Below are 25766 nucleotides of genomic sequence, written 5' to 3' on the forward strand. Positions count from 1 at the left end.
TGGCTGCACCACTCAAAAGTTTCCTCAGCCAGTTCCTTCCCCTTTCAAGCAAGCATCCCCCCTCAATGGAGTCAATTGTGGGCCACTCTACTCCTGTCAGAATGCCCCTCCAGTTGGACTTTCCTTTGCTAGGTGTCCTGTGCCAGAGTTAGCCAGAACTTTAATCCTTAAAATTAAAGTCTGCATAATGTTTTTATTTTGAAGTTTTATTTATTTTCCAAATAGGAATCAAACAGCCATCTTGATTTTTTTTCCCCCTTCAGAACCAGGCAGATTCTTTCAGAAAGTGCTGAGCATACATACTCTCAAAATCATGGCCCCTTTAAGGTGTCTCAAGTTGAGTACCCAAAAATCACTAGTCAATTTGAAGATTTTTGTTCTGATCTGTGCATGACAAATAGCTTATTATTAGCTGTAACAGCAACACAAAAAGATATTTTTTCTGATTTAAAATTTCTCCCACATAACTATAAGGAACTTTGAAGACTCCCACGTAACTACTAAAAGTTAGATATAAAATGGAAATAACAATGTGCAGACAAAGTAGAGAATGATGGTTCCAAAAGGAATCCAACTGCATAATAAAACTGAAGTCTGCAAAACATGACATACAGCATTTCCCATCATAGTGTAGGACTTCCCAGATCCAGTCTGTCCATACGCAAAAATACAAGCATTATAACCTTCAAAAGCAGATGCCAGGACATCTGTGCCAAGATTTTTGAAAACCTAAAAACAAAAACAAAACAAAAACAAAAAAAAAAGGCTTTTTAAGAGACTGAACAGTTAAAAAAAATCATTATATCTGCAGTAGTTTTAATTATAGTTTAATGTATTCTATTCAACATAGCATTGCAAATACTACAAAACAGCAGAGATATACTAACACACACAAGCTATCGGTTTGGATCAGTTATATTTGCTTTAGAGAATTAGCTAGGAACCGTTTTGATTACATGCAGAATGTTACTAGTATATTTAGTTTACAGCGGTGCCAAAGTATTCTTTTCACTTTCTCTGTCAAACCTAGATCTTCCCCTATTTTTTTTAATCGAATCCAGGCACTATCTAATGACCATCTTTCTGCTATTGTTAATAGTTACTTTACACCTTTAATATTTTCCCCAATGCTACAGAATTTGAAAGTGTCTATTCCCGTCTTAAAAAGAAAACCCTTCCCTGATCCCGAGACTATGAGTGGCCTTTTTCCTCTCACCAATCACCTCTTGCATAACAGAACCTTTGAGTTCGAACTCTGTTTCCTTCTGGCCAAAGCAGAGAACATGTCTTCTTTATAGTAATTACCTTCTTTCCTCAGATAGCCCCTTCTCCTTTTGCTCTCAAATTTAATCAAATCTGACATTGTAGAGCACTCCATCCTCCTGGATCATCTACATAGCCATTTAGGTGTGCCTGGTTCCTTTCTGTTGTGGTGGGGTTGGATGGCTCCAGGCCCCATTACCCCTTAAAGAGGACAAACCACCCTGTTATACTGTGCCACTCTCAACACCCTCATGTACCAGGATTTGGGGTCCTCTGTCATAGACAATCGTAAGCACAATTCTCTCATGTTCTCCCTGTTATTTGAAGAGAATGTCTCCCATTTAATGCCATTCTGATGGTACCTTTCTTGAAATCATCATCCATACCTACATTTCATGTTGCCTTAATTGCCCCTCGACCATCTCTAGACTCTAGCGTTTGAAGATTGCCACTATCCATCTTCCCAAATGTTCAAAAAAATTGAAGCTGTATTATCACCAAATAATTCCACTGACACCTCATTCATGTCAAAATCCAGTCCAATATTTGCCTCACTCTTGGTAATCCCTTGACGGGTATGCTCAAACCTGCCTCATGGAGTTGTGTCTCATTATTCCTATACAGAGCTGTAACTAGATATTTTAGCATCTAGGGCAAGCAAGCATATTTTCACTCCCTGCTGATTTTATTAGGCATTTCTTTGCCCCATTTTACCAGCCCCGTGGCTTTACAGCTGCCTCACTCATCCCGCCCTTGGTATAGCCCCGTTCCTATCCCTAATCCCCCCCACTAATCTAGTACAAGTCTCTTTTTTCTCACTACACAATCTGTCTACTCTAGGGGAACAAGAACATCTTTATACAACATAAAATTGTATTATGCTACATGACTCTTGAAAATTTATTCAGGTTAAAGTAAAGCAATGATGTTTAGACAGAAGCAACCAGAGATTACCATTTTCTGAATTACTGCCCAGTGCATCAACTTGAACAGAACATATTGTTAGCACTAGGACTGAATCGCTAGGGCCTTCTGTTAGTGGTTTCAAAAGGCCAGTACAACTGATCAGAAAAAAAAAATCTATCTTCATTCTTGTTGCACAGATATACAGCTAAAGATCAGCAGGTAAAATCTCTAGTCTAATTTCTGGGTCACTGTAGCACAATTCATGTCCACAAGAGGGCATTGATAGGACATGTAAAGCTAGATACAGTTTCATTTATCACTCAGTTATGTGTACATAGCAAAAGTTTAATAACGGACCAAATATGCTAGTAATTCAAGTATCCATTGTGCTCCACAGTGAGCTGGACATGAATTAGGCAGGAAGGTTTATGCAGTACCCTGGTGTAGTCGATTGGAAATTCTGTAGCAGCTTGATGCATGTTAAAATATGAATGTTTTCAATTATATATGAAAGTGAGTAATACAAGGAGGACAGCCTGTCTTGTATTTATTTTTGAAGTTGAAGTTAATTTATTTGAAGATGGCCTTCTGTTCTCCATGTGCCACAGGACTTTTTATTTAACACAAATGCATGATAGACAATGGAGGTTTTGATAGCTTGGCAGAGAACTGTTGGGATTTTTGGTACCCAAGAAGATCTGGGAGACAGGTTTGGGATTGTGGGACATGCACTTAAATTGGGTATGTCTGTTGTAAAGATCAATAGTGAATGTTGACATTTAAGAAAGTCGTTTTTAGATTTCACAGTTAACATCCTATTGATAGGAATGGTACAGTTCACTCTTCTAGGAGCTATTGTTTCAGGCTGCTGCTGCACCCTCAGGTCTTCCCTCACTGGCGTTTTTTTCCTCCACAAGCAGTGTGCCTTGTATAGGAATCCTCCACAGGTGTCAAAGTGACTTGCACCAAGGCACTTTGCCCTAGTTTGAAACAGGGGCAAAACCTTAAAATGCTTAAATCTATCCCTATTCAGCAAAGCACTTACACACATGCTCAACTTTAAAAGCACATGCTTAAGCATCACTAGGGACTTAACACATGCTTAAGCACCCTTTCTGAATAGAAATGCTTTCCAGGACTGGGACCTCAATGTTTGAGTTTGGGATTTTTATGAATATTGTCAGTTATAATCTTTTCCTTCACTTAGTATCTTTAACTATCTTAATTTTTGTTTTTCAAAGCATACATGCACAGAAACAAATAAAACCTACAAAATTCAGAAAACTAAGAAAACAGTGGCAACTACTGCAATGGAAAAATTTTGAATTGCCAAGAATTAATAACTTCTTTAGTTAAAGATGTAATCAAGTGTTTAATCTACAATTTAATTCAATCTATTATTTAAACTATAAAAATGAATAAGGAAGTTTTAACAATGGGATCTACTAGTTTGTATTAAATGGTTAAAGAGAAAACCAGAAGTGGAAATTCCCTGTCAGATAGCCATATTGGTTAGCATTGCCAATAAAAACAGTCTGTTATAATAATGCACCTTAATCTTGGCCTGAACTACCATTTTTCTACTTTAGGCAGTTATTTTAGTCTTCCTGTTGGTTTTAACCCCCATGTCTTCAGGGATCAGGCTCACTAATTTCACTTAATTCTAGACCACCACCATCACCACTGCAATGTATCTGCAGCAACTCTAGATACCAAAAGGTCTTCACTGGTATCCATAAATTCAGCAGGAATTTCCATTATTTAAGTATACTGAAAACTCTCTCATACAACAGGAGAGAAGCAATTGTCCTAATATGTTGGTACAGGATCAAAAGAGGAAAGTGCCGATATTGAAAAACATTTGAATTGTGTCAGATAAATTAATTTGGGTCTGGAAGGGAACTAGGAAGGTCATAAGCAACAAAGGTCCTGCAAAAAGCACATATGACATATTTCAAAGTTAGTGGGATACCAATGTGCACTTACATTTGTGTGCCTAAATTAAGTGAAAATATGTAGTGTGCATGCAATTACACAAGCCTGTCTTCAGAAAAACAGTCTCCATATGTTTAGACTTGGGTGGAGGAGACAGTCACCAGATCTACATAATTATAAATGATAGATATGCGGTCTTGTGGGTGAGAGAAGAAAGGTAATTTAGAGGGCAAAGTCTACAACTCTACATTAGAAAGCTCGCATGTAATACTCTGGAGAGAAGGATCAAGAACCTGTTTCAAGCAGGTTTTCAAATCCTTAATAAATCTAGTTCAAACAGGATTTTATCTGGAAAAACCGAATGTTTGTGTCTTTTTGAATTAAGCAGATGTATCTGGTGTTCAGAAGGTGATTTTTAAGTTTTTAGGTGACAAATATAGGTAGCACAGTAATAGCTTTACTGAGGATTTCACTAACCTGACCTAATAAAATAAGTCATATAAGAGAACCAGACAAGGGACATTCCTTCTCTACCGCGAGAAAACATATAGCTAACTGTGTTGGCTGTCCTAACGCTTCTCTCAAACATGTAGGGAATTTCCAAATTGAGCAGAGAGAACTGTAAAAGGGAGGAAACGTCACATTAATCTTTCAATATAAAAAGGATCAATCAATTCTAAAAGTTTAGAAAGCCTACCACTTCTTGAGACACATAGACAGGACTTTTACTATCTGCTGAGAAATAGGAGAAGTCGTAGGTAAATGTTTTTGTCCGTTCTCTTCCTATGTCTCCAGTTCCTCCTTCTGGTATCTACAGGAGACAAAAAAGAGTTGGCATGTTGCATGATAAAGTAATCAATTCAAAGGACATTTTGCAACATAGGATGATTGGAACACAAATTTCATAGGAGAGCACACAAAGAGAGCATTTTAATGAAAGGCTATCCCTTTTTGTTATTCTAACAAATATACACACTTAGTGGTGAAAAAAGTTAGCAAGTAACATCTGCTTTCATAAGAAAGGGACAGTCTTATTAAAAGAGCACTGTAGGTATGTTACTCTTTATTTTAATTTACTTTTAATGTAATGGCTCATTTTTGTTATGTTACTATGTAATGTTTACCACTACTAGTTATTACAAGTTAAATTCTGTGTAGGAAATTCTAAGACAATATTCCGAACATTTACTTAATGAACAAACACTTTACCATGTACAAACTGAATTGCATATGAAAGCACAGATGTAATTAAAATGGTCATATATGCCTTCAGCTTAAGGCTATTATCATGCTGGAGGCAGACTGCTCATGACATTAGCAATATGTACTACTATCCGAGTCTCGCACACAATTCTCCTTTCGGGGCAGGAACATAATGTAGTTGTTAAGAGTGGGGTACTATGCATCAGGTATACTGGATTTTATCTCCAGCTCTGCCACTCGTTTCACTATGTCATCTTAAGAAAAGTATCTAACTTCTGTGCCTTGGCTCACTCCGCTATAAAAAGGTTGTAAGGCTTGTGTATATGAAAGGTGCATCAGGTAGAATAGTGCAGGGTTCTCAACCTTTTTCTTTCTAAGGCCCCCACAACATTTTATAAAATTCCATGGCCCGTCTGTGCCACAACAACTGTTTTTCTCAACATAAAAGCCAGGGCCAGCATTAGGGAGTAGCAAGCAGGGCAACTGCCCAGGGCACTATGCCACAGAGGGCCCTGTGATACTAAGTTGCTCAGGCTTTGACTTCAGCCACGGGTGGCAGGGCTTGAAGCCCCAGGCTTCAGCCCCCCAGGCAGTGGAGCTTTGGCTTTCTGCCCTGAGCCCCAGCCTACTGCTGGTCCTACTTGGCAGACTCCCTGAAACCTGCTTGCAGCCCCCCAAGTGGATCCCGGACCCTTGGTGGAGAACCAGCGGAACAGTGTTTATGAAGCACTGATGAGAAGGTGCTACAATAGCACAAAGAAAAAAATCTAAAGATATTTGACTATGTAGCATTATTTAAATAACAAAAGTTTAAAATAAAGACCTACATTTTTTGTTACATAAACTAAAAGTATGTTAATTTGCTGAATCCATCAAGTAACAAAGGCATGATTATTTAGCATATTTTAATTTTATTGTACCTTTCTTCATTCCCATTTTAAATTCCTTTGAAATAAAAATCTCACCAGCCAATTCCTACATCTGTTCTACCCAACTATACACAATGTTGGGATATCCCATCTGTGGTGAGGATAGCAAGAGTGCATGCAGATAACTGGCCATAAAATACTATCTCACACACATCCACAATATATTTCATTTTATACATTTTTCTGAAATCCCAGAAGTCATGTGTATTAAGTCTTTGTAAAACCACTCCATATAAATACAAATCTAATGGCATAACTCCTTTGGGGTATTTGTACATCCAGCTTAATTGCTGATAGCAGATGTAATAGCCTGGTTTACGTAAGAAATGGCCAGCACAACTAGGACCTTTAATGATTTTAAATTAGTTATGTGCTGAAAGCCTCTTTAACATTTGTCATTGGAGGCTTTCAGAACATCAACATACCTTTAATATCTTTAAATATTTGCAGGTGAGTTTTGCACACCTTGAAAAATTCTGCATACCTAGTGCAGTCAGTTATCTTTTGGCAAGTAAGAAAAATTTAATAAGATTTTAAATCATCTTAGTAAATAGTGGCAAGTAGACCTTCCACCTGATTTAGTAAATTTTCACTACAATTTTGGAAGGCTGTTTGTACAGCAGGATGGAAAATTGGAGCTCATTAGAAACAGAGTATAAATGTTTTTTTCCATTGTAAGCACTCATCCTCCAGCTAAGTGAATGGCCACAGCAACAGAAATACTTAAGAAACGGGTCCTATGGGTTGCCTTTCAAATGAAATTTGTACAACAAACAATAGTAACTTCCCTATCTTGGTCTCCAGACAACAATTCAAAGATGTAGATAAGCCAGAGACCAAAGGCCTCTCCCTCATATGAAATGGACACTACCAATTACCTATTTATCAGAACCTTGTTTTGATGGCTAACTTGGTTATAATTTTTCCTTCCCAAATGAGAACACTCACCTTTATATTTGTGATAGTTGTTTTATTTTTTTCCATTGAAATAATAAATTTAGCATCCAGGTCCTTTTCCCTGTAAATAAAAAGCATGATTTCAGTTTGTTGAAAAAAACTTTATCTTGCATTCAGGAATCAAAGAGTAACTGTTTTTATAACACTACTTTAGCACTGTATATGAATATTAGTCAATTTCTTTTTTCATTGAGGCATGCTTTACTGCTTTACATTTCTGATATATTTGTATTGCCTGAGCTTGTTTCCAAGTTCCTTCTGCCAAGTCCCTTCCAGGAAAAATTCAACACCAGAAGTTTGATTAGACACTTCAATTAATAGTTTTCTCTTACTGGCAGATCTGATCCAAAGCCTGGTGAAATTGTTGGGAGCATTCTCCAGCTAGCTCTAATGAATTCTGAAATAAAGCATTATGAAGGAAACCTTAGCTCTTTCCATCAAGTTAGCAACAATTCTGTTTTGGCCTGAATCAGGACCCAACTTGGCCACGTGGCCCAGGTAATGAACTGAGTACTGTTTTAACTGCAATTCTTCCTTAGAGACCCAGTGTTGACCACTCGCAATTTTACTTTAAAAGCCTCACAATATTTTGTGTTTTTTGTGATGTCCCAGCTGCTAGAATCGGGTTGCAACCTGAGAATCTCAGCTTTCATTTAAACAACAAACAAGCCTTCATGGCATTGGTGGGCAACCTGTGGCCCACGGGCCACACACAACCCATCAGGGGAATTCCCATCAGGGGAATCCGCTGGTGGGCTACAAGACAGTTTGTTTACATTGACTGTCCACGGGTACGGCCACCTGTCGCGCGCAGTGTCCGTGGTTCGCTGTTCCCGGCCAATGGGAGCTGCAGGCAGCCGTGCCTGTGGACAGTCAATGCAAACAAAGGCCTGGTCTACACTACGCGTTTATACTGATTTTAGCAGCATTAAACCAATTTAATGCTGCACCCGTCTACACAACAAGGCCCTTTATATCAATATAAAGGGCTCTTTAAACCGGTTTCTGTACTCCTCCCCGAAGAGAGGAGTAGCGCTGAAATCGGTATTACCATATTGTATTAGGGTTAGTGTGGCCACAAATCGACAGTATTGGCCCGCGGGCGGTATCCCACAGTGTACCATTGTGACTGCTCTGGACAGCAATCTGAACTCAGACGCACTGGCCAGGTAGACAGGAAAAGCCCCTCGAACTTTTGAATTTCATTTTCTGTTTGTCCAACATGGAGCTCTGATCAGCACGGGTGACCATGCAGTTCCAAATCCAAAAAGAGCTCCAGCATGGACCGTATAGGAGATACTGGATCTGATCGCTGTATGGGGAGGCAAATAAGTTCTATCAGAGCTCCATTCCAGAAGATGAAATGACAAAGCATTTGAAAAAATCTCCAGACAGAGGCCACAGCAGGGACTCAGCATAGTACTGCACGACAAGCGTAACGGAAAGCCAAGGAATCAAATGGACGCTCATGGAGGGAGGGAGGGGGTACTGAGGACTCCAGCTATCCCACAGTCCCCGCAGTCTCCGAAAAGCACTTGCATTCTTGGCTGAGCTCCAAATGCCTGTAGGGTCAAACACATTGTCCGGGGTGGTTCAGGGTATAGCTCGTCAATTTATCTCCCTCCCCCCGCCATGAAAGAAAAGGGAAAAAAATCGTTTCTTGACTTTTTTATATGTCACCCTATGTCTACTGCATGCTGCTGGTAGACATGGTGCTGAGGCAATGAACAGCACCCTCTCCCTTCCCCTCCTCAGTGGCAGACAGTAAAATATGACTGCTATCCATCGTCATCATCAGCCCGTGAGTGCTCTTGGCTGGCCTCAGGTGAGGTCGGCCGGGGCACCTGGGCAAAAATAGGAATGATTCCCGGTCATTCCCAGTAAATGCTACAGAACAGCTGGTAACTGTCTTCATCATAGCAACTGGGGGCTGAGCTCCATCAGCCCCCTCCTTTCATGTCTAAAGAATAGATTCTGTACTGCCTGGACTATCATAGCAGCTGAAGGCTGCCTCCGCCTCTTTTTATCTCACTAACAAGTCAGTGTTTCTTATTCCTGCATTCTTTATTACTTCATCACACAAATGCGGGGGGGACTGCAACGGTAGCCCAGGAGGGTTGGGGGAGCAGGGAAGCAACGGGTGGGGTTGTTGCAGGGGCACCCCCCGTGAATGGCATGCAGCTCATCATTTCTGCGGGTTCTGACACGGAGTGGCTGTGCTGTCTGGTACACTGGTTCTCTAGCACACTTGCCCCATATTCTAGGCAGGACTGACTATTTTTAGATAAACCATAAAGGAGGAAATGACCCGGGAGGTCATTCCCATTTTTGTCTTTGCACCCCCGGCCGACCTCAGCCAGGAGCACCCATGACAGCAGCAGACGCTACAGAACGACTGATAACCATCATCTCATCGCCAATTTACAATGGCATGGCAGACAGTACAGAACAATGGATAACCATCTCTGCTATCTTGCAAAGGTAAATGAATGCTGCTGCGTAGCGCTGCATACCGCCTCTGTCAGCGGCATCCAATACGCATACGGTGACAGTGACAAAAGGCAAAACAGGCTCCATGGTTGCCAGGCTATGGCGTCTGCCAGGGCAATCCAGGGAAAAAGGGCACGAAATGACTGTCTGTCATTGCTTTCACGGAGGAAGGAATGAGTGATGACATTTACCCAGAATCACCCGCAACACTATTTTTGCACCATCATGCATTGGGATCTCAACCCAGAATTCCAATGGGCGGGGGAGACTGCGGGAACTATGGGATAGCTACCCACAGTGCAACGATCCAGAAATCGATGCTAGCCTCGGTACCTGGACGCACACCACCGAATTAATGTGCTTGGTGTGGCCACGTGCACTCGACTTTATACAATCTGTTTTACAAAACCAGTTTATGTAAAATTGGAATAATCCCATAGTGCAGACGTACCCAAACTGTCTCGTGGCCTGCCAGTGGCCCGTAGGCCACAGGTTGCCCACCACTGCTTCACGGCAAATATCAAGAACCCCAAATGTATTTTTTAATGCTAATGATTGGTGGGGGAGAGAGAGAGAGACCGAGTGTTTTAAATACTCGGAGTTGGCAGCTCTAGAGACTTTGGTTGTAGCCACAGGAGGCATGCTTCTCTCCTCCTGTAGTCTAACAGCCCTCTCCTCCCCCCCAGTGGCTGTTCCACAAAAATCTGTCCAATTCTGCAGCAGAGAGTGAGGAAGACATAAAGGAGATCAACCCTGGAAAAGCCAAGACAGGGCAAGAGATAATCGAATTACGGCCCTGACATATGCCCTCCCATGAACACCTGAAGACACCAAAGAAAGAGCAAGCTACAATCTCACTAGATTAGTTTCCCTCACACAGGCCCCCTCTAGTGGCTAGCGACTTCGAGAATTATTTGGATTACTGGTCTTGGAAAACAGTCTCAACTGTTAGCAACTACATTCTAATCAGCATTCCTGCCTGTCTGAAATATCAAGAAAGAGCCAACTCAGTGCCTGGGAAACATGTGCCAAGCTGTTGCAGAGATCTGATTTCATTATACCTAACTACAAAACATGAGTAGTCCATATGCATATTTGTAATTACATTTGTTTTAATAAGGTTACCCATTAAAAATATTGTCACACAACATCCCATGCATTATAAAAATGTGTGAAATATAAAAGCTAAACTAAGGCCATGGCTATACTGGCGCTTTACAATGCTGCAACTTTCTCGCTCGGAGGTGTGAAAAAAACACCCCCCTGAGCGCTGCAAGATACAGCGCTGTGAAGCGCCAGTGTAAACAGTGTCCCAGCGCTGGGAGTGTGGCTCCCAGCGCTGTAAGCTAATCCCCATGAGGAGGTGGAGTACGTGCAGCGCTGGGAGATCTCTCTCCCAGCACTAGCGCTACGACCACACTTGCACTTCAAAGCGCTGCCACAGCAGAGCTTTGAAGTTTCGAGTGTAGCCATACCCTTAAAGAGCAAGTAGTGTTGTACACCAGACAAAATGATATTCACAATATTAGTCAAAAATAACATCAGCTGTTACAAATATCAGATCGATAAGTCACCTAGCAAATAAATAATCATATCTGACTGACACACAGCAAAGTAAAAGGAGTTAAAATAATAACCATGTTTTCATGACTACTTGATATGTACTTAGCCAGATTAAAATGAAAAATAGCAGAGAGTAAATTCTTCCCTCTTCCCTCCCAGCCAAGGAATAGCCTTGCCAAGCACAAGCGGACCAAGGAAAGACTTTTGGTTTAATATTTCCCTCCAAATGGTAGGCTGGAACATCACTTCTTAATCCTTGCTCATTGATAAGTCACTCTTTATCCCATTCAGTCTCCTTCTAGAAGTAATTCTGAAGGAACAGGAGAGATTTTAAAAACCTCAGTCAATGAACTAAAGATAATAAATAATAAGCCAATAAAGATGCTTATTTAAATATCAATACATTGATTACATTATTTTTAACCCAATAAAAACAGACTTTTAATAGTGTATAGTTAATGCTGTAATTTGAATTTAGGTTTACCAGAAAAACACTACAACTGCCTTTGAGGATGATCTCTTTATAATATTGATTTTTTTCCCCCCCACAGCTTCTTCCAGCTCCCTGACTAGCTCTATATTTCCAGATTGAAGAAAAATAATTCTGATACTGGTGACAGACAGGGGAAATGGAGAAACATTTCCAGTGGTATCGTTACCAGGAGATGGATTGAGATTGTCTCTTACGCCACCACCCAATACTAGGTTTCAGAGTGGTAGCCGTATTAGTCTGTATCAGCAAAAATAACGAGGAGTCCTTGTGGCACCTTAGAGACTAACAAATTTATTTGGGCATAAGCTTTCGTGGGCTAAAGCCCACTTCATCAGATGCATGGAGTGGAACATACAGTAGGGAGGTATAAATACACAGCATATGACAAGATGGGAGTTGCCTTACCAAGTGTGGGGGGGGTCAGTGTTGGTAAGGCAACAACCATCTTGTCATATGCTGTGTATTTATACCTCCCTACTATTTTCCACTCCATGCATCTGATGAAGTGGGTTTTAGCCCACGAAAGCTTATGCCCAAATAAATTTGTTAGTCTCTAAGGTGCCACAAGGAGGGCTGTGGGAAGCAGCGTGGGGCGAGGGATGTGCTGGCCGCAGCTTCCGCCACCCTCATTAGCCTGGAGCGGTGAACCGCGGCCAGTGGGAGCCGCGATCAGCCAAACCTGCTGATGCAGTAGGTAAACAAACTGGCCCAACCTGCCAGGGTGCTTACCCTGGTGAGCCGCGTGCCAGAGGTTGCTGACCCCTGATTTACAGTGTTGCCAAAAAGAGTTTTAAATATAAAAATGTATTACATATTGTTTTTACAAGAAATCTTCAGTCACTTATTTTTGTGATAACACTGACCACATGTAAGGTCTCAGCATTTTTCTTTTACTCTATCAATTTATAAGGCTGTACATAATAGAATTGGGATTCAGACCTCTTTAAAAAAAAGGAACCTCCTAAAAAGGTGACCTGCAAAAGGAAAATCAGGGATTTTACTCCTGGAGTGAGGGCAAGGTTAAAAATGAATATAGGATCTGAGCTATTTACTGTCAAAACTGGGTGAAATGCAAATGTAAAGAGAATAAATAATGGAAAGTAAAATGGATTTTTTTTAAATCAGTTTAAAGAATGTATTATTTATATTACTAATACTAGGTTTCCAATACGTGATTTTTGTAAGCTGACAGATTCCATTAAAATCTAAACGGAGACCAATTATGTAGCCATAATGCAGTCTAACATTACGCTGTTGCAGTCTTTACACAAGTATTATTTGGAATTGAATTTTGCTCAAAACATTTGGGACTGAACGCGTCATCTTAATTACCAAAAAATTAAGCAAAGTAATAAGCTGCAATTCACCGTCCCATTACCATTATATGAGCACTGAAGGCCTGAAAAGAAGCCTATCGCAGTTAGCAACTTTTACAATACACGGTACTTACCATGCAATCTGAGCCGTAGTTCACAATTTAGACGTGAGCTTCAAACACTGCCCAAAAACACATTATCACCAGAAATAAGATACAAGCCTCTATTTCCCTTCCCTTCTTTATACAAAGTAAAATAAAGGGAAAGGCTACCAAAATGAGTTTACGTTTAATGGCTTGATAATTTATTGCATTGAAAGAACTTGTTTCCTCTGAAATCACATCTACTCTCAAGCTAATGCTCCACTCCAATTTTCAGCCTTTCACCACTGCCACTTCATACACTATGTCGGGCTCTATAATTAAGCTTACAACCTATGGCCTCTTGGCTCAGAACTAATGTTATAAAGTGATCAAGGCAGGTAAATTGCTTGACACCGATGTCAGGAAATATTTTAACTAAGTATTTAGTATTAACCCTCTAGCACTACTAAATTCAGATATTCGTAGGGGAAAAAATTCTGGAGAACTATTATAGATATCAGGCCCTTGTTTCAGTATCAAGAGTACCAATACCAGAAATTAAGGTATAATAACAATAGTCTGTATGTCTGACAAGTGGATTATCTGCTCACAGATTTAATAATTCTTCTTCACTTTTATAGGACTAGGATCCGACATTAGGCAGAGCCATGAGGTGGGCTGGTACATAAACTGTACTGATCCAGGAGAAGAACTGAGAAACTGTGACTCAGAGACACTTCTGAGACATGTTTCCTCCCTTGCTTTCTCTATGCGCTGCATTACTACCCATTCCCCATCAAGATTCCAGTTCCTTGCACAACTGCTCCACAGAGGAAGAAAGCAGGCAAGTAGTCCTCCTTATTCCTATGCACTTGGACTTTAGATCTAGTCAGCCCACATAAGAGGAGGTTTTTTCCCCACTGCATGGGCAGGTAATCCAAGCCAAACCATTAAAACTAACCCCGCACATTTCAAGGAACAGAGTAAACCTCACTACATTCTCTTGTGATGTCACTATTCTAGTCCTTCACAAGCCTTTATCAAATTTCTCCCACAAGGAAAGGGAACCAAGAACTGGAAAGTCCTTGCACAGTAAACATACAAAGCCAGGGCAGGCAACCTATGGCACGCATGCCAAAGGCAGCAAGCAAGCTGATTTTCAGTGGCACTCACAGTGCCCGGGTCCTGGCCACCGGTGTCCAGGGTGCTCTGCATTTTAATTTAATTTTAAATGAAGCTTCTTAAACATTTTAAAAACCTTATTTACATTACAATAATAGTTTAGTTATATATTATAGAAAGAGACCTTCTAATTTAAATATTATTGACACGCGAAACCTTAAAATTAGAGTGAATAAATGAAGACTTGGCACACCACTTCTGAAAGGTTGCCAACCCCTGATATAAACAAATGAAAGACAATCTTGGGACACCATTTTTATACATAGAGCAGCAAAAGGGCACAATTTTTGCCTTTGCTTCACAGTTCACCTTTAAGATACTGCTGAAAATTGGAAAACACCTAGAAATAATTCAACTGTCTTTGTTCTTTATTATTTGATGACTCATGAGGTATTCATCTGCTCCTGATGCTTATTCCCACAAGGAAGGCATGGTTTTATGTTTATTATTGAATTACTTATACAGTAATCAATTGTGATGTCACAGAGGAAAATTTTAGGAAGAGAACCAGTACCAGGAATGTGTTTTGTTATCAATAAAAAACAAAAGGAAAAAAATACACACAGAAAACAACCAAAGTCCAGTATTGATACAAGACAGAATTGGGGGGAGGGGAAGAGGCACCCCACTGCCTACTGAAGCAAAAAAATTAACAAAACTACGCCATAATTGAAAAGGAGTGCTATGCCTTGCTCAAACTTCGCATAGGCACAACTCTTCATCAGAAGACTACTACCAGAATGTAATGCCCAATAAAGGCTATTAAGTACATTTCAGGCTTAATTTGTTTGCTGCTGCCATGACATTAAGGGGATAATTAGAATTTTGTTTTCAACATTATCCAGCTGTCATGGCCAAAAAGACTTCCTCAAGTTTTCACCAAAAAATTCACATTGTGGTTCACACCAAACAGAATGTTTCAGTCCAGAAACATTTCAGGAAGTTATGATAACCTCAAACTGGGAGGTGTAACTGAAATAATTCTGTAACCATACCACTAGGTTTTATTGCCAGACGAGACCTAATTTCTTTACATAGCTTATAACAAGTAGAATTTTTCAAAAGTGTGTAAGTGACTTTGGCTGTAAGTCCCATTTTCAAATGTGCCACAAGACAATTAACGGTGTCCAGTTGTGTCATCTGACCAGTTTGTACGCAAGTAGCTGAAGTTACTCATCAGAACTGTATTATTAGACTGAACTGTCCCTTTGAAGTCCTTCAACATTATGTATTCAATATTCTTCTTCTAATCAGGAGACTAGTAGTATAACCTTAGTCTATATTTGTACTTATGACTTATGATGATTTCTATCCATATCCAAACAGATTCACAAGTTATTAACATTCTATTTGTAAAACTACAAGATTCCATGATCCCTATCTCTACGACCAAGTCAGTCCTTCCTGCATAGTTTATAGCCCCATATTACATTATCTCAGTAATTTTTATCTTTCCATCATGTTTCAGTAATTCCTACTGTATTATGTTAGCATCCTCTTTCATTGTCAGACATTCTACTTCACATCTGAAATGAAGAGGTGCTCTTCCTTCATATACTTGGTTTTCCACCCCCAGGATAAGAAAAGCTCTCTCAACTGGAGATCAGAGAAGCCAGTTCTGAGATGGATTTGTTCCACGCTGTCCTTATATGCCACCTTGAAAAGTAACTATGTCTCTGTTCAGCAACTCTGGCCTCATGATTCTCTACCTAGGCTTTGAAGCCTTATCTGCACTATACACCACTTGGTCACAAGTTAAGTACTTGTAATTGTATGTGACATCCTCAGTTCAGAAAACTGAGTAGCTCCCACCTTGACTAAACTCATGATGGTATCCTACCTCCATAGTTTACTCTCACTTGTTACTGCATTTTATATTAAGTTAAAAGATAATTTAAACGAACAACTAAAACTTGAACAGTGTCTTCTTCAAGACTGAGCACTCTCCCTGAACTGACCTTTAAGACCACATATTTCTTCCCACTTCTCCTCAGCTGTGATACATACAAGTCTGGCTCGAAGAGCAGATGGGGTTATTAGGCACTTAGACACTTTCAGAAGTAAAAATAATTTAAACGTTTGAAAATGTAAATATGTCTATATAAAAGTTATAAATGTGTCCCCTCCTACTGCACCCTTCCTATATCACTTGTGATTTTAGATTATAAACTCTTTGGGGACAAAGACCATGTCTTCATAAAGCTGATCAAAGCCTCTGGGTATTACTAGGATACATACATTGAATGATAACTTTAGTTAACTAGCAATTACCCGCTTGTGCTCAGTCTTTCAGAGCTTCACTATTTCTGGCGCATCTCTCCGTTTAAGAATACACTCTCAATAGCTATGGTATCTGTGTATTTTGTATCTAACCAGTATAAACATGACGACTCATTCACACAGCTGGCCCTACCTATAAACTCATTCATTTCAGCAAAAAGAACAGGAGTACTTGTGGCACCTTAGAGACTAACAAATTCAATTTATTTATTTATTATGCTCAAATAAATGTGTTAGTCTCTAAGGTGCCACAAGTACTCCTGTTCTTTTTGCTGATACAGACTAACAGGGCTGCTACTCTGAAACCTGTCATTCATTTCAAATAGTCAGACTTCAGAGGCACCAGTTCAAGGAGTGTAGTTGTATTAACTGTTCACAACTCTAACAACTTTTTAAATATTTATTTTAAAAGTTACGGTCTAAATCTCAAAAATCGGTGTTAATTTCAAATCAAATCTCAGTTGTGACAGAGTCTCTCTCTCTCTCTTACTTTCTAGTTCATCATGGGAGTTACAACCTTATGATTCACTGTCTTTTCCTGGTATGGTTGCAGGGAATTCACAGTGAGGGGTGGAGGTTTCAGTTTATTTTGTAATTCACAATTTTATTTACATAAGACACGTAGGTGCCTCAAAAGTGTGTTGGATAAAAATCACTAAAATAAATGCTTATGTTTTTAATATAAGCCACTATAAAAGAAATACAGTTTGAATATTCGGGATGCAAAATGTTTTAAATGTGAGTGTAGCCTGCAAAAAAGAAAAAAAAAGTTCTAAAAACAGAAATATAACTAAGTTTGCACCACACATTCCCACACTACCATTATACTCCAGTCACAATGGCACTGGAAACATTTTGCTCTTTAATGCTACACAGGAGAATGATGGAAACAGGGCAGCAATTGAGATAAACCCTTATAATGCTTGACAAATATGAGGCATTAACATTAAAAAAAATTGGAAAGCTCAGGAAAGCAAGCATATGTAGACAGAGGCATCCTGTATTTCCATATTGTATGCAAGCTTAACTGCCAGCCCAACCATTCAATTAAAGGAACACAAAATTTGGCCTATTAGCATTAGGGGCTCCATCCTGCTCTATTCAAATCAATAGGAGTTTTACCATTAACTTAAATGAAAGTTGGACCAAGTCCTAGCTGTGGGACACACACAAATGGCAAGAAATGTACAGGGTGTCCTGCAGGGTACACATAGACCTGTACACACATCACATTACAAGAGCTCACAGAATCATATAGAAGTCAGAAACAGGAAGTTACCTATAAGGTCACCTAGTTCCCGTCCACTTCCCCGTTTATGCAAGATTATTCCTTATAGTGTTTTCAAATATTTTAATCGGAGAGTTGTAGATTCTCCAACTGACTAAGTTTTCGACTCTTACCTTGGGAGACTATTCCACAGTCTAAAGAAATCTCCATATTAAAATGTATTTCTTTATATGCAGTTTAAATTTCCTTTATTAATTTCATCCCATTGCTCCTAAAATAAGGAGCTTTAACTAAATAATTAACACCTCTTTCTCCTAGGTATTTATACCCTTCAAATAGTTGTCGACTTATGTCTTCTAATCTTTGCTGGCAGTTGTAACACGCCACACAGAAAAGAACCTTTGAGCTTCATGCGATGCTTGCGTGCATGGAAGCCAAAAGTGCATTGCCCTTTTCTGAGGCCATATCATAGCAAATTCATGACCCCACATTCTAAATAGCAAAACTTCAACGAGCCCCAAGGGAGAGGGGAAAAAAAACAGTTTGGCGTGCTTGATGAAAGATTACTAGCTTTACTGCTTGTCAGATGAGAGAGACTGGGAAAACACATGCACCACAGAACTCCAAACGATGGTAATCATTAGTCAGTGCCTCCTCACCCTCAGCTCCATCCTGCTGTGTAACTGTTGACACTGGCATCTCTTTCTTATGATGTTCAGTGAGCATTCCCACTAGCTGACGACTTGGTGCAACACATCCTCTTTTACCTCTGAGAGGCTCTGACCTGCTGTTTCTCCAGTTCTCAGCCTAACATTGTTTTTCATTGTCCTACCATATCAGAAGGAAAATAAGAGGCAATGGATGTGGTTTAATAAAGCTGCAACTGTATTCACCTAAAATATCTGGGAGTACCCAGCAATAAGTTCGACAGTACAGGTCAATCATCCTTTCCTTAATCGTTTCCACATAATCCCCAACCAAGTCAAAGTAATACTACTGCTGGTACTTCACCATCCTCCCCTCATATCAGGTGAAAGGAGGCTAGTTGGTGGCCAGCTGTACAGGATGCAGGAACCCCAAACTCCCTGCCCCGCTCCCCAGCTCCCTTAAGGGATGTTTTCCTTCAAATCCTTTTCCAATCCATTTTATCTGACAACCCATACCAAGTACCTATACTGGACATCTGCCATAAGGAGGCACCAGCAAAATGCTTGGCTGCCTCTCCCTCACCAGGATCCACAAGTCCATATCATCACCTCTGTTTTATGATCCTGAAAGTGGAACTGCAAGAAAATGTCTCAATCCCTGGGACATTCTGACCTGCTGTTTCTACAGTTCTTAGCCTACACTGTTTTTCATTCTGTCCCTCACCTTTAGCACAGCTTCCAATTTAAATCAGCCAAGTCCACTTCCTCTTCAACCCTTTCACTTGATGTAGTCTTCCAACAATCTCCTCCATGTTGTCATCATTCCCTACAAATTTTGCAGATAAAAATGGATCCTTGGCATGGTATATGCCCGCCTGAATGTGATTTAAATTCTTTGAATCAGGGACATTTTCTTGTGTTTGCAAAGTTCCACACACAACATTCCAGAAATACTGGTTATTAAAATGAAGAGTGTAAAGAGTCATTTTTGTTTTTAAGAGGACACTGAAGACATGCCCTACCTTACCCCAAGAGGTGCTCAGTGAAATTATTTTAATGACTTTATATTCAAAAGTCAACAGATGAGAAGCAGAAATTTATTGTATAGAGAGGAGAAAGTGTTCTCACCCATGTTATTTATTTACAAAGTTAGCTGTTGCCAGTTCTTAAAATAGAACCTGGGTAGTTCTCAGCCTTACAGCCTATCCCATGAAGACAATAGGAAAAATCAGGGTAAAAGTGAAGTAGCATTACTGTTGAGTAACAGATTGCCATAGTAAAACATTTAATGGCCATTCAAACAATATGTTATCTACTAATAAAAGAAAATCAATCCAGAATTTAAGAAGATAGTTGAGGCATCTCCATTTAGGACCTTACAAATTCTCTCTTTTGAAAAGAAAAACACACACACACCCCAAAGCCCATGCTTCATATTTGTCCAAAAACATTTGTTATTTAAAAGAATACTTCAAAACTTAAAGTCCCAAAATCTGACCTACTCTAAAATCATAATGTCATGGGGAAAATTTTAAAATTCAATTTAAAGCCTATGTATTGTATTTGTTAGGTTGAGAAAACTGCTAAACCGAAGTGCCAAGGTTTCCCTACCTCTTAAAGATCAGTTCTTTAATTTAAATAAGTTCCGCTTTTTGTACTTGTGAAGTTGAGCTGCTCTACGGACTAGATTTAGCTGATGTAGGAACTGGCATCTTAAGTTTCAAGTAAGAGAATGGGTATATCTTACTAGTAACAAACTGAACAATTATCTTTTCATTTTAAAAAACTGTAAAGAAACAAACTATTTATCAACACCCTTGAGTTTTGTATCATGAGTTTATAGGTTTACATCACAGCAAATGATTACTCAATATCTACTGTCACTCCTAAGAATGACACTTCCATTTGTTTTGGCTAGAAGCGAATACGAAAGCAGAGTAACTGATTCCAAAATATTTAAAGCAACTGTAACAAGGTGACAGAGTTCCATATATAAAGATATCAGAGAACAAATATATGCACAAGGGAACTTCAGGGGCCAGACCTTCACCTGACTCAAGTTGTCATATGTCCATTGACTTTAACTGAGCTATGACAACAATTTACACAAGCTGAGGATCTGGCCAATTGTGAATGATTTATGACAAGATGAGCAAGCAGAATTTTCAAAGGCTGCTCCCAAGTAATTCTCTCCCACTCCCACACCATCACCACAATGTTAAGCCTAGCAATAGCAAGTTCTATGGCTAGGCTAAGAAGTTTTTCATGACAACTTTATATGGCTAAACTAATATGTATGTTGTGAGAAAATAAGAGTGCGTGGCTATATAATTCACAAGTGCAACAATACAGATTACAGATGACAAAAGATTATCTAGAGCTAAGGGAAAGGTTAAGTTCCAGGGCCTCTGAGTAACCAAGGCTGAAACTCTCCAGGAAAATGACACATTTTCAAGTGTTTTGCTTCCTGAGGATTTTCCTGGGATTGCTGCAGAATTTCAGTGTCCAAAAGTTTAAAGTGCAACACACTGATTGATAACTAATATCATATACAGTACAAGTCATACAATTTAGGCTATTTAGAGATTCTTCTCATTGGAGCAGTGAAATGAGACTCGAGATGCAAAAGCAAAGATTCAGTTATCACAGATTACAAAATCAAGTGTTTAAAAAGATATGTGCTCTAAATAAATATTTAGAACAGTCAAGTGTGGAACTAGGTTTTGCTCAGATATAAGGAGAAATCCTAATAGATTCTCTGAGCAAGCAGTGATCCAAAGTACCAAAAGGTGGGGCAATAAACAGACTGAAACATAAGCACTGGGTATTATTCTAAAAATACAGTAGGTAATAAGTTATCATCATTCATGAAGTTTTATAGAGTATCTAGACAAAACTTAGCACATCTTAGGAGGACGACAACGACAGGGAGGAACCTGTTTGTTGTGCCTTCAAGTGGAGTAGTTGCCTGACTTCTAGTTCTTCTAATATGAGAAACCAATATTTTTCATGCAGTTTGTGGTGTTTTTTAAACAAGTGTGATTGTTCACATACCATGCTAGATCAGAAATGAAGATGCAGCTGTCTATGCTATAAAGCAGGGGTTCTCAAAACTTTGTTGCACTGTGGCCCCCTTCTGACAACAAAAATTACTACATGATCCCAGGAGGGGGGACCGAAGCCTGAGCCTGCACGAGCTCTGCCACCACAGGAGGGCCAAAGCCCCAGCAAGTCTAACACCAACCCTGACTACAGTTTGAGAAACACTGCTATAGAGGTACAGTATAATGGACTAATATTTACTTTCCACATGGGCAAACCACCAAGTTTAAAAAAATATATTATGTATGTTTATGCACGGTTTAACGTACAATTGTGGCTGCACTGAGCTGTAACAGTTCATCTGACCAATGTGGTTTGGGCTGAATTATGTTAAAAAAATTAGTCCACTTAAAACATAATTTGGCCCCAAAGACAGTGCCAAAAACTCTAAAGTATTAGAACCCAGCACAGTTAAAGAAATCCATGTTTCTGAAAGCACAATTTAAACATAAATTGCTTTTACTATATTACATTTTTATATCTCACGTTTTCCTACTTCAACATATTTTCTCTTTGTGTAATAAACATACATGCTACAATACAGTTTCTGTTGTTTACTTCTATTAACTTATTTATTTTTGTTTAAGTTAAAAGAGCTCATCATGACTATTTTAAGTGTAGTTGACAAACCAATGGAATTTTTATTTCAGATTTTCCATTCCTTATTATTACCAGTACTTTAGTTAGATCCCAAAAGTCATATAATGCTTTCCATTCATCTGCACTACTCCAGCTGATATCAAGAAGGGCGTGCAGATCAAGGGCATAAAAATTACTGACTTTGGAAAAATGAGGAAAATGTAAACATTGTCAAAAATTAAGTAATGAGAGAAAAGAAGTGTGCTCATCTTAAAAATAGAAGTAGTCAGTTTCTTCAAATTCTTCAACATCAGATGAGTCATTGAATGAAGATGTCCATTGAAATGGAAGAACAGAACACCAGCAAGTACAACAATCTTGACATTTTCATTACCACTGTTGTCAAAGTGGTAGCAGTGAGGATCATTTAAAATCTGTGTTCCAGGCCTTTCCAATACCAGGTTCATTCAGTGTATAATTTTTGGGGTGTTGAGTTTAAACAAAGATGACTGTGCAATTATGCCATAAAAACAGTTAAGAGTCAGAAGAGAATTGCATCATTTTATGTTAAAAACATTGTCTTTATTGTACCACAAAATTAGCAATTTTTTTAAAGTACTGACATGATTTTGTCTTCAATATATTTTTCCAGAAAGATTTAAACTTGCCAATTCACCATTAATTCTAAGTATAGATATAATGGGGAGGAGGAGAAAACAGAGGGGAAGGGAAAATTGAAGAACTAAAAGATTCACTGCGGATATTAATGCAAGATTGTCAGGTAACTTCATAAATTTGACCAGCAATGGGTAAAAGCATCCAAACGGGAAAAATAGAATCAGTTTCATTAAATAGGAATGTAAAGTCAACAGAAAACCACATAATAGTGTCCAACTTGCTCAAGATGCTATCCAGCAATGAACAGAGAAGCATAAGGAGCTGTCTGATATTTTCTGAGGCAACAAAAATAAAAGGGAGAGTTGAGAGAACTTCAAAAGGTACAGCACACTGCAAATAGGAATGCTCCAAGGAATGACAGTCACTTGTTATAAACACCCTACTTTCTTCAGTATCCTTCCCACCCAACTCCTCACAGGCTGAAGTTTTAACAACTATTTCTAAAACTGAACCTCATAGGTAACTTTATACAGGTAAGTGACAACTAAGACCATTCCATAAGCCCCTGGGATAACTTCAGTCACTTATGAACTCCTACTATATCTTTAGTCTCAGAAGCAATCAACTGCTTTTTCCTTCTGTGGCTCAAAAGATTTATTTCTGGCAATATAAAATAGCTTAGAATTTTTTTTAAAAAGGTTAATGTCACAATACACTAGTAACTACATTTGTCCCTCTCTACTTCCACAAAATTACATACACATGCTCAAGAGAGAAAAATGAAGGCTTCATGGAGATTTAACGTGACTAAACTGTTTTGTAACTACATGACCTCACACCTGCAGTTTGGTTTCAAAGATAATTTGTTTAGCTCCTAAACCTTCTCTACTACATACCACACTGTTACTATTATATTATTCAGCAGGAGAGATACTGAATCATAATTTTGTCAGAAACCCTTCTTACAGATGATACACTTTTGGATGTGAATTATTTTTAGAGAGGCACAGGGGGAAGGAAGGAGGCAGACTATTGTGGCTCCCAAATGAATGTGTCCCTTTTCAGGACAGATCAAAGACAGATGCCACTGACCAAAAACCACAGAAAGGAGGGAAGTGCATTAAAGTTAGTCACCTACATGATGGAATGGCAAATTATATTTAATAAAGCAGTATGTTCCTTCCTACTGCTTGACTCATTCCAAAATGCATATACACAACAAATTATATAGCTAATGGTGCTGTTGCACTAATTTGCATATCTCTGTAATGGACAGCCTACAAATATGGCCTACAAATTTCAAGCATTAACACTGACACAGCACACGTTAATCCAACCAAATCCTAGAGTCACTTAAAAACTTCTTTTACAGAGAAACCCTCAACTCTATAACGTTTTAAAGCTGTTCATCTTATGAAAGTAAAACTGATTTATTATAATAACTGTGAATGACTTCATGTGCCTAAGCAGCAAACCTGAGCATATGCATTTCTATCTTTCCCTTCAGTTGGTTTGCTACATGTAGAAAACCAATATCCAAGGAAGAATTGAAACAAATTTTACAAAATATCAGTAACTTCCAATTTAGTTTTATTTTTAATAATTCAATATTCACCTCTATTTTCATATTTTGCAACTGCATATAGTGCAAAAACCAAAGCACTCGAAGCTTTGCTGAAGAAGGCTTACCAACAGACATTTTTACATAACCACACACTGCCCGGCCTGCTCTAATTACAAATGACCTGAATAGTTAATCATAAAATAAGCTTCATAATATAATGAAATTTAAAACAAACCAAAGATGTACTAAGCATCTACAAGAAATTACAAGTTAATGAAAGTATCAGGGGGGCAGCCATGTTAGTCTGGAGCTGTAAAAAGCAACAAAGAGAGTCTGTACGGTGCCACAGGACTAAGACATATTGGAACATAAGCTTTCGTGGGTGAATATCCAATGAAGCGGGTATTCACCCACTAAAATTTATGCTTCAATACGTCTGTTAGTCTATAAGGTGCCACAGGACTCTTAGACTCAGGACTCTAAGGTGCCGCAAGTTAATGAAAGTCTTTTTGCTTTTATGTATACCATGCTTAGAGTTTAAAAACACAGGGATACAGTAAGGCTTCATTGACACGTTTCTTTTAATTAAAGAAAAAAGTCCCTTCACCAATCTATGGCCTTGGCTACACTGGCACTTTACAGTGCTGCAACTTTCTCGCTCAGGGGTGTGAAAAAACACACCCCTGAGCGCAGCAAGTTACAGCACTGCAAAGTGCCAGTCTGAGCGCGGCTCCCAGCGCTGCAAGCTAATCCCCAAGGGGAAGTGGAGTACCTGCAGCGCTGGGAGAGCTCTCTCCCAGCACTGGCGCCGCGACCACACTCGCACTTCAAAGCACTGCCACGGGAGTGCTCCCACGGCAGCGCTGTACTGCTGCAAGTGCAGCCATACCCTAAGACTATGTACTTCAGCATAGCAGATGTGAACAGCACAGCAACAACTTAGGAAAGGACACAAAGGATATCATATCCAAATAAAGATACAACAGAAATTTATATGGACAAAATGTAATTATCTCATTTGGTTTATGCACCAGGGCCAACATCGCTACTCTTATTAACATTTCAGGATCTTGGATTTGCACTTCATCTCAAGGATAGCACCTCCTGCAGCACAGCAAACCATAAAACCAGGCTGACCAAAAAAAAATAGTGCTATTTTAATAAACTACCAACTTTCTGCTGAACTCTGGGTTTTCCAAGGCAGCCTCCCATCTACATATTGATCACACTAAACCTTACAAATCTGGTAAGAACACAGTCTGAGGTGGTATTTTTGCTGACAGTGAGGACTTGCCTACACCATAACTTCAGACTGCTTCAACCAGGCAGACAACATGATGAATGCCTCAATTTGTAACCAGTTAATGGTTAGTATTCTCAGAAACCAGAGCAGCTGGTCATGTTTCTCTGGTTAGCAACCTGGGCTGG

General features: G+C 39.2%; 1 protein-coding gene across 6 annotated transcripts in view; it reads right to left on the reverse strand.

Annotated features, from left to right (window-relative positions):
- Positions 1 to 25766, reverse strand: part of KIF16B (kinesin family member 16B) — a 218987-nt gene that overhangs the window by 190797 nt on the left and 2424 nt on the right. For all 6 annotated transcript variants that reach the window (XM_050952005.1, XM_050952007.1, XM_050952006.1 and 3 more), the window contains exons 2-4: positions 7185 to 7254; positions 4802 to 4915; positions 613 to 729 (exon numbers count right to left, since the gene is read on the reverse strand). In XM_050952005.1, coding sequence (XP_050807962.1) covers positions 613 to 729; positions 4802 to 4915; positions 7185 to 7254 — 301 coding nt within the window. The remainder of the gene's footprint in view (positions 1 to 612; positions 730 to 4801; positions 4916 to 7184; positions 7255 to 25766) is intronic.

Source organism: Gopherus flavomarginatus, chromosome 4 (genome assembly GCF_025201925.1).
Source record: "Gopherus flavomarginatus isolate rGopFla2 chromosome 4, rGopFla2.mat.asm, whole genome shotgun sequence".
In the NCBI taxonomy this organism is placed as follows: Eukaryota; Metazoa; Chordata; order Testudines; family Testudinidae; genus Gopherus; species Gopherus flavomarginatus.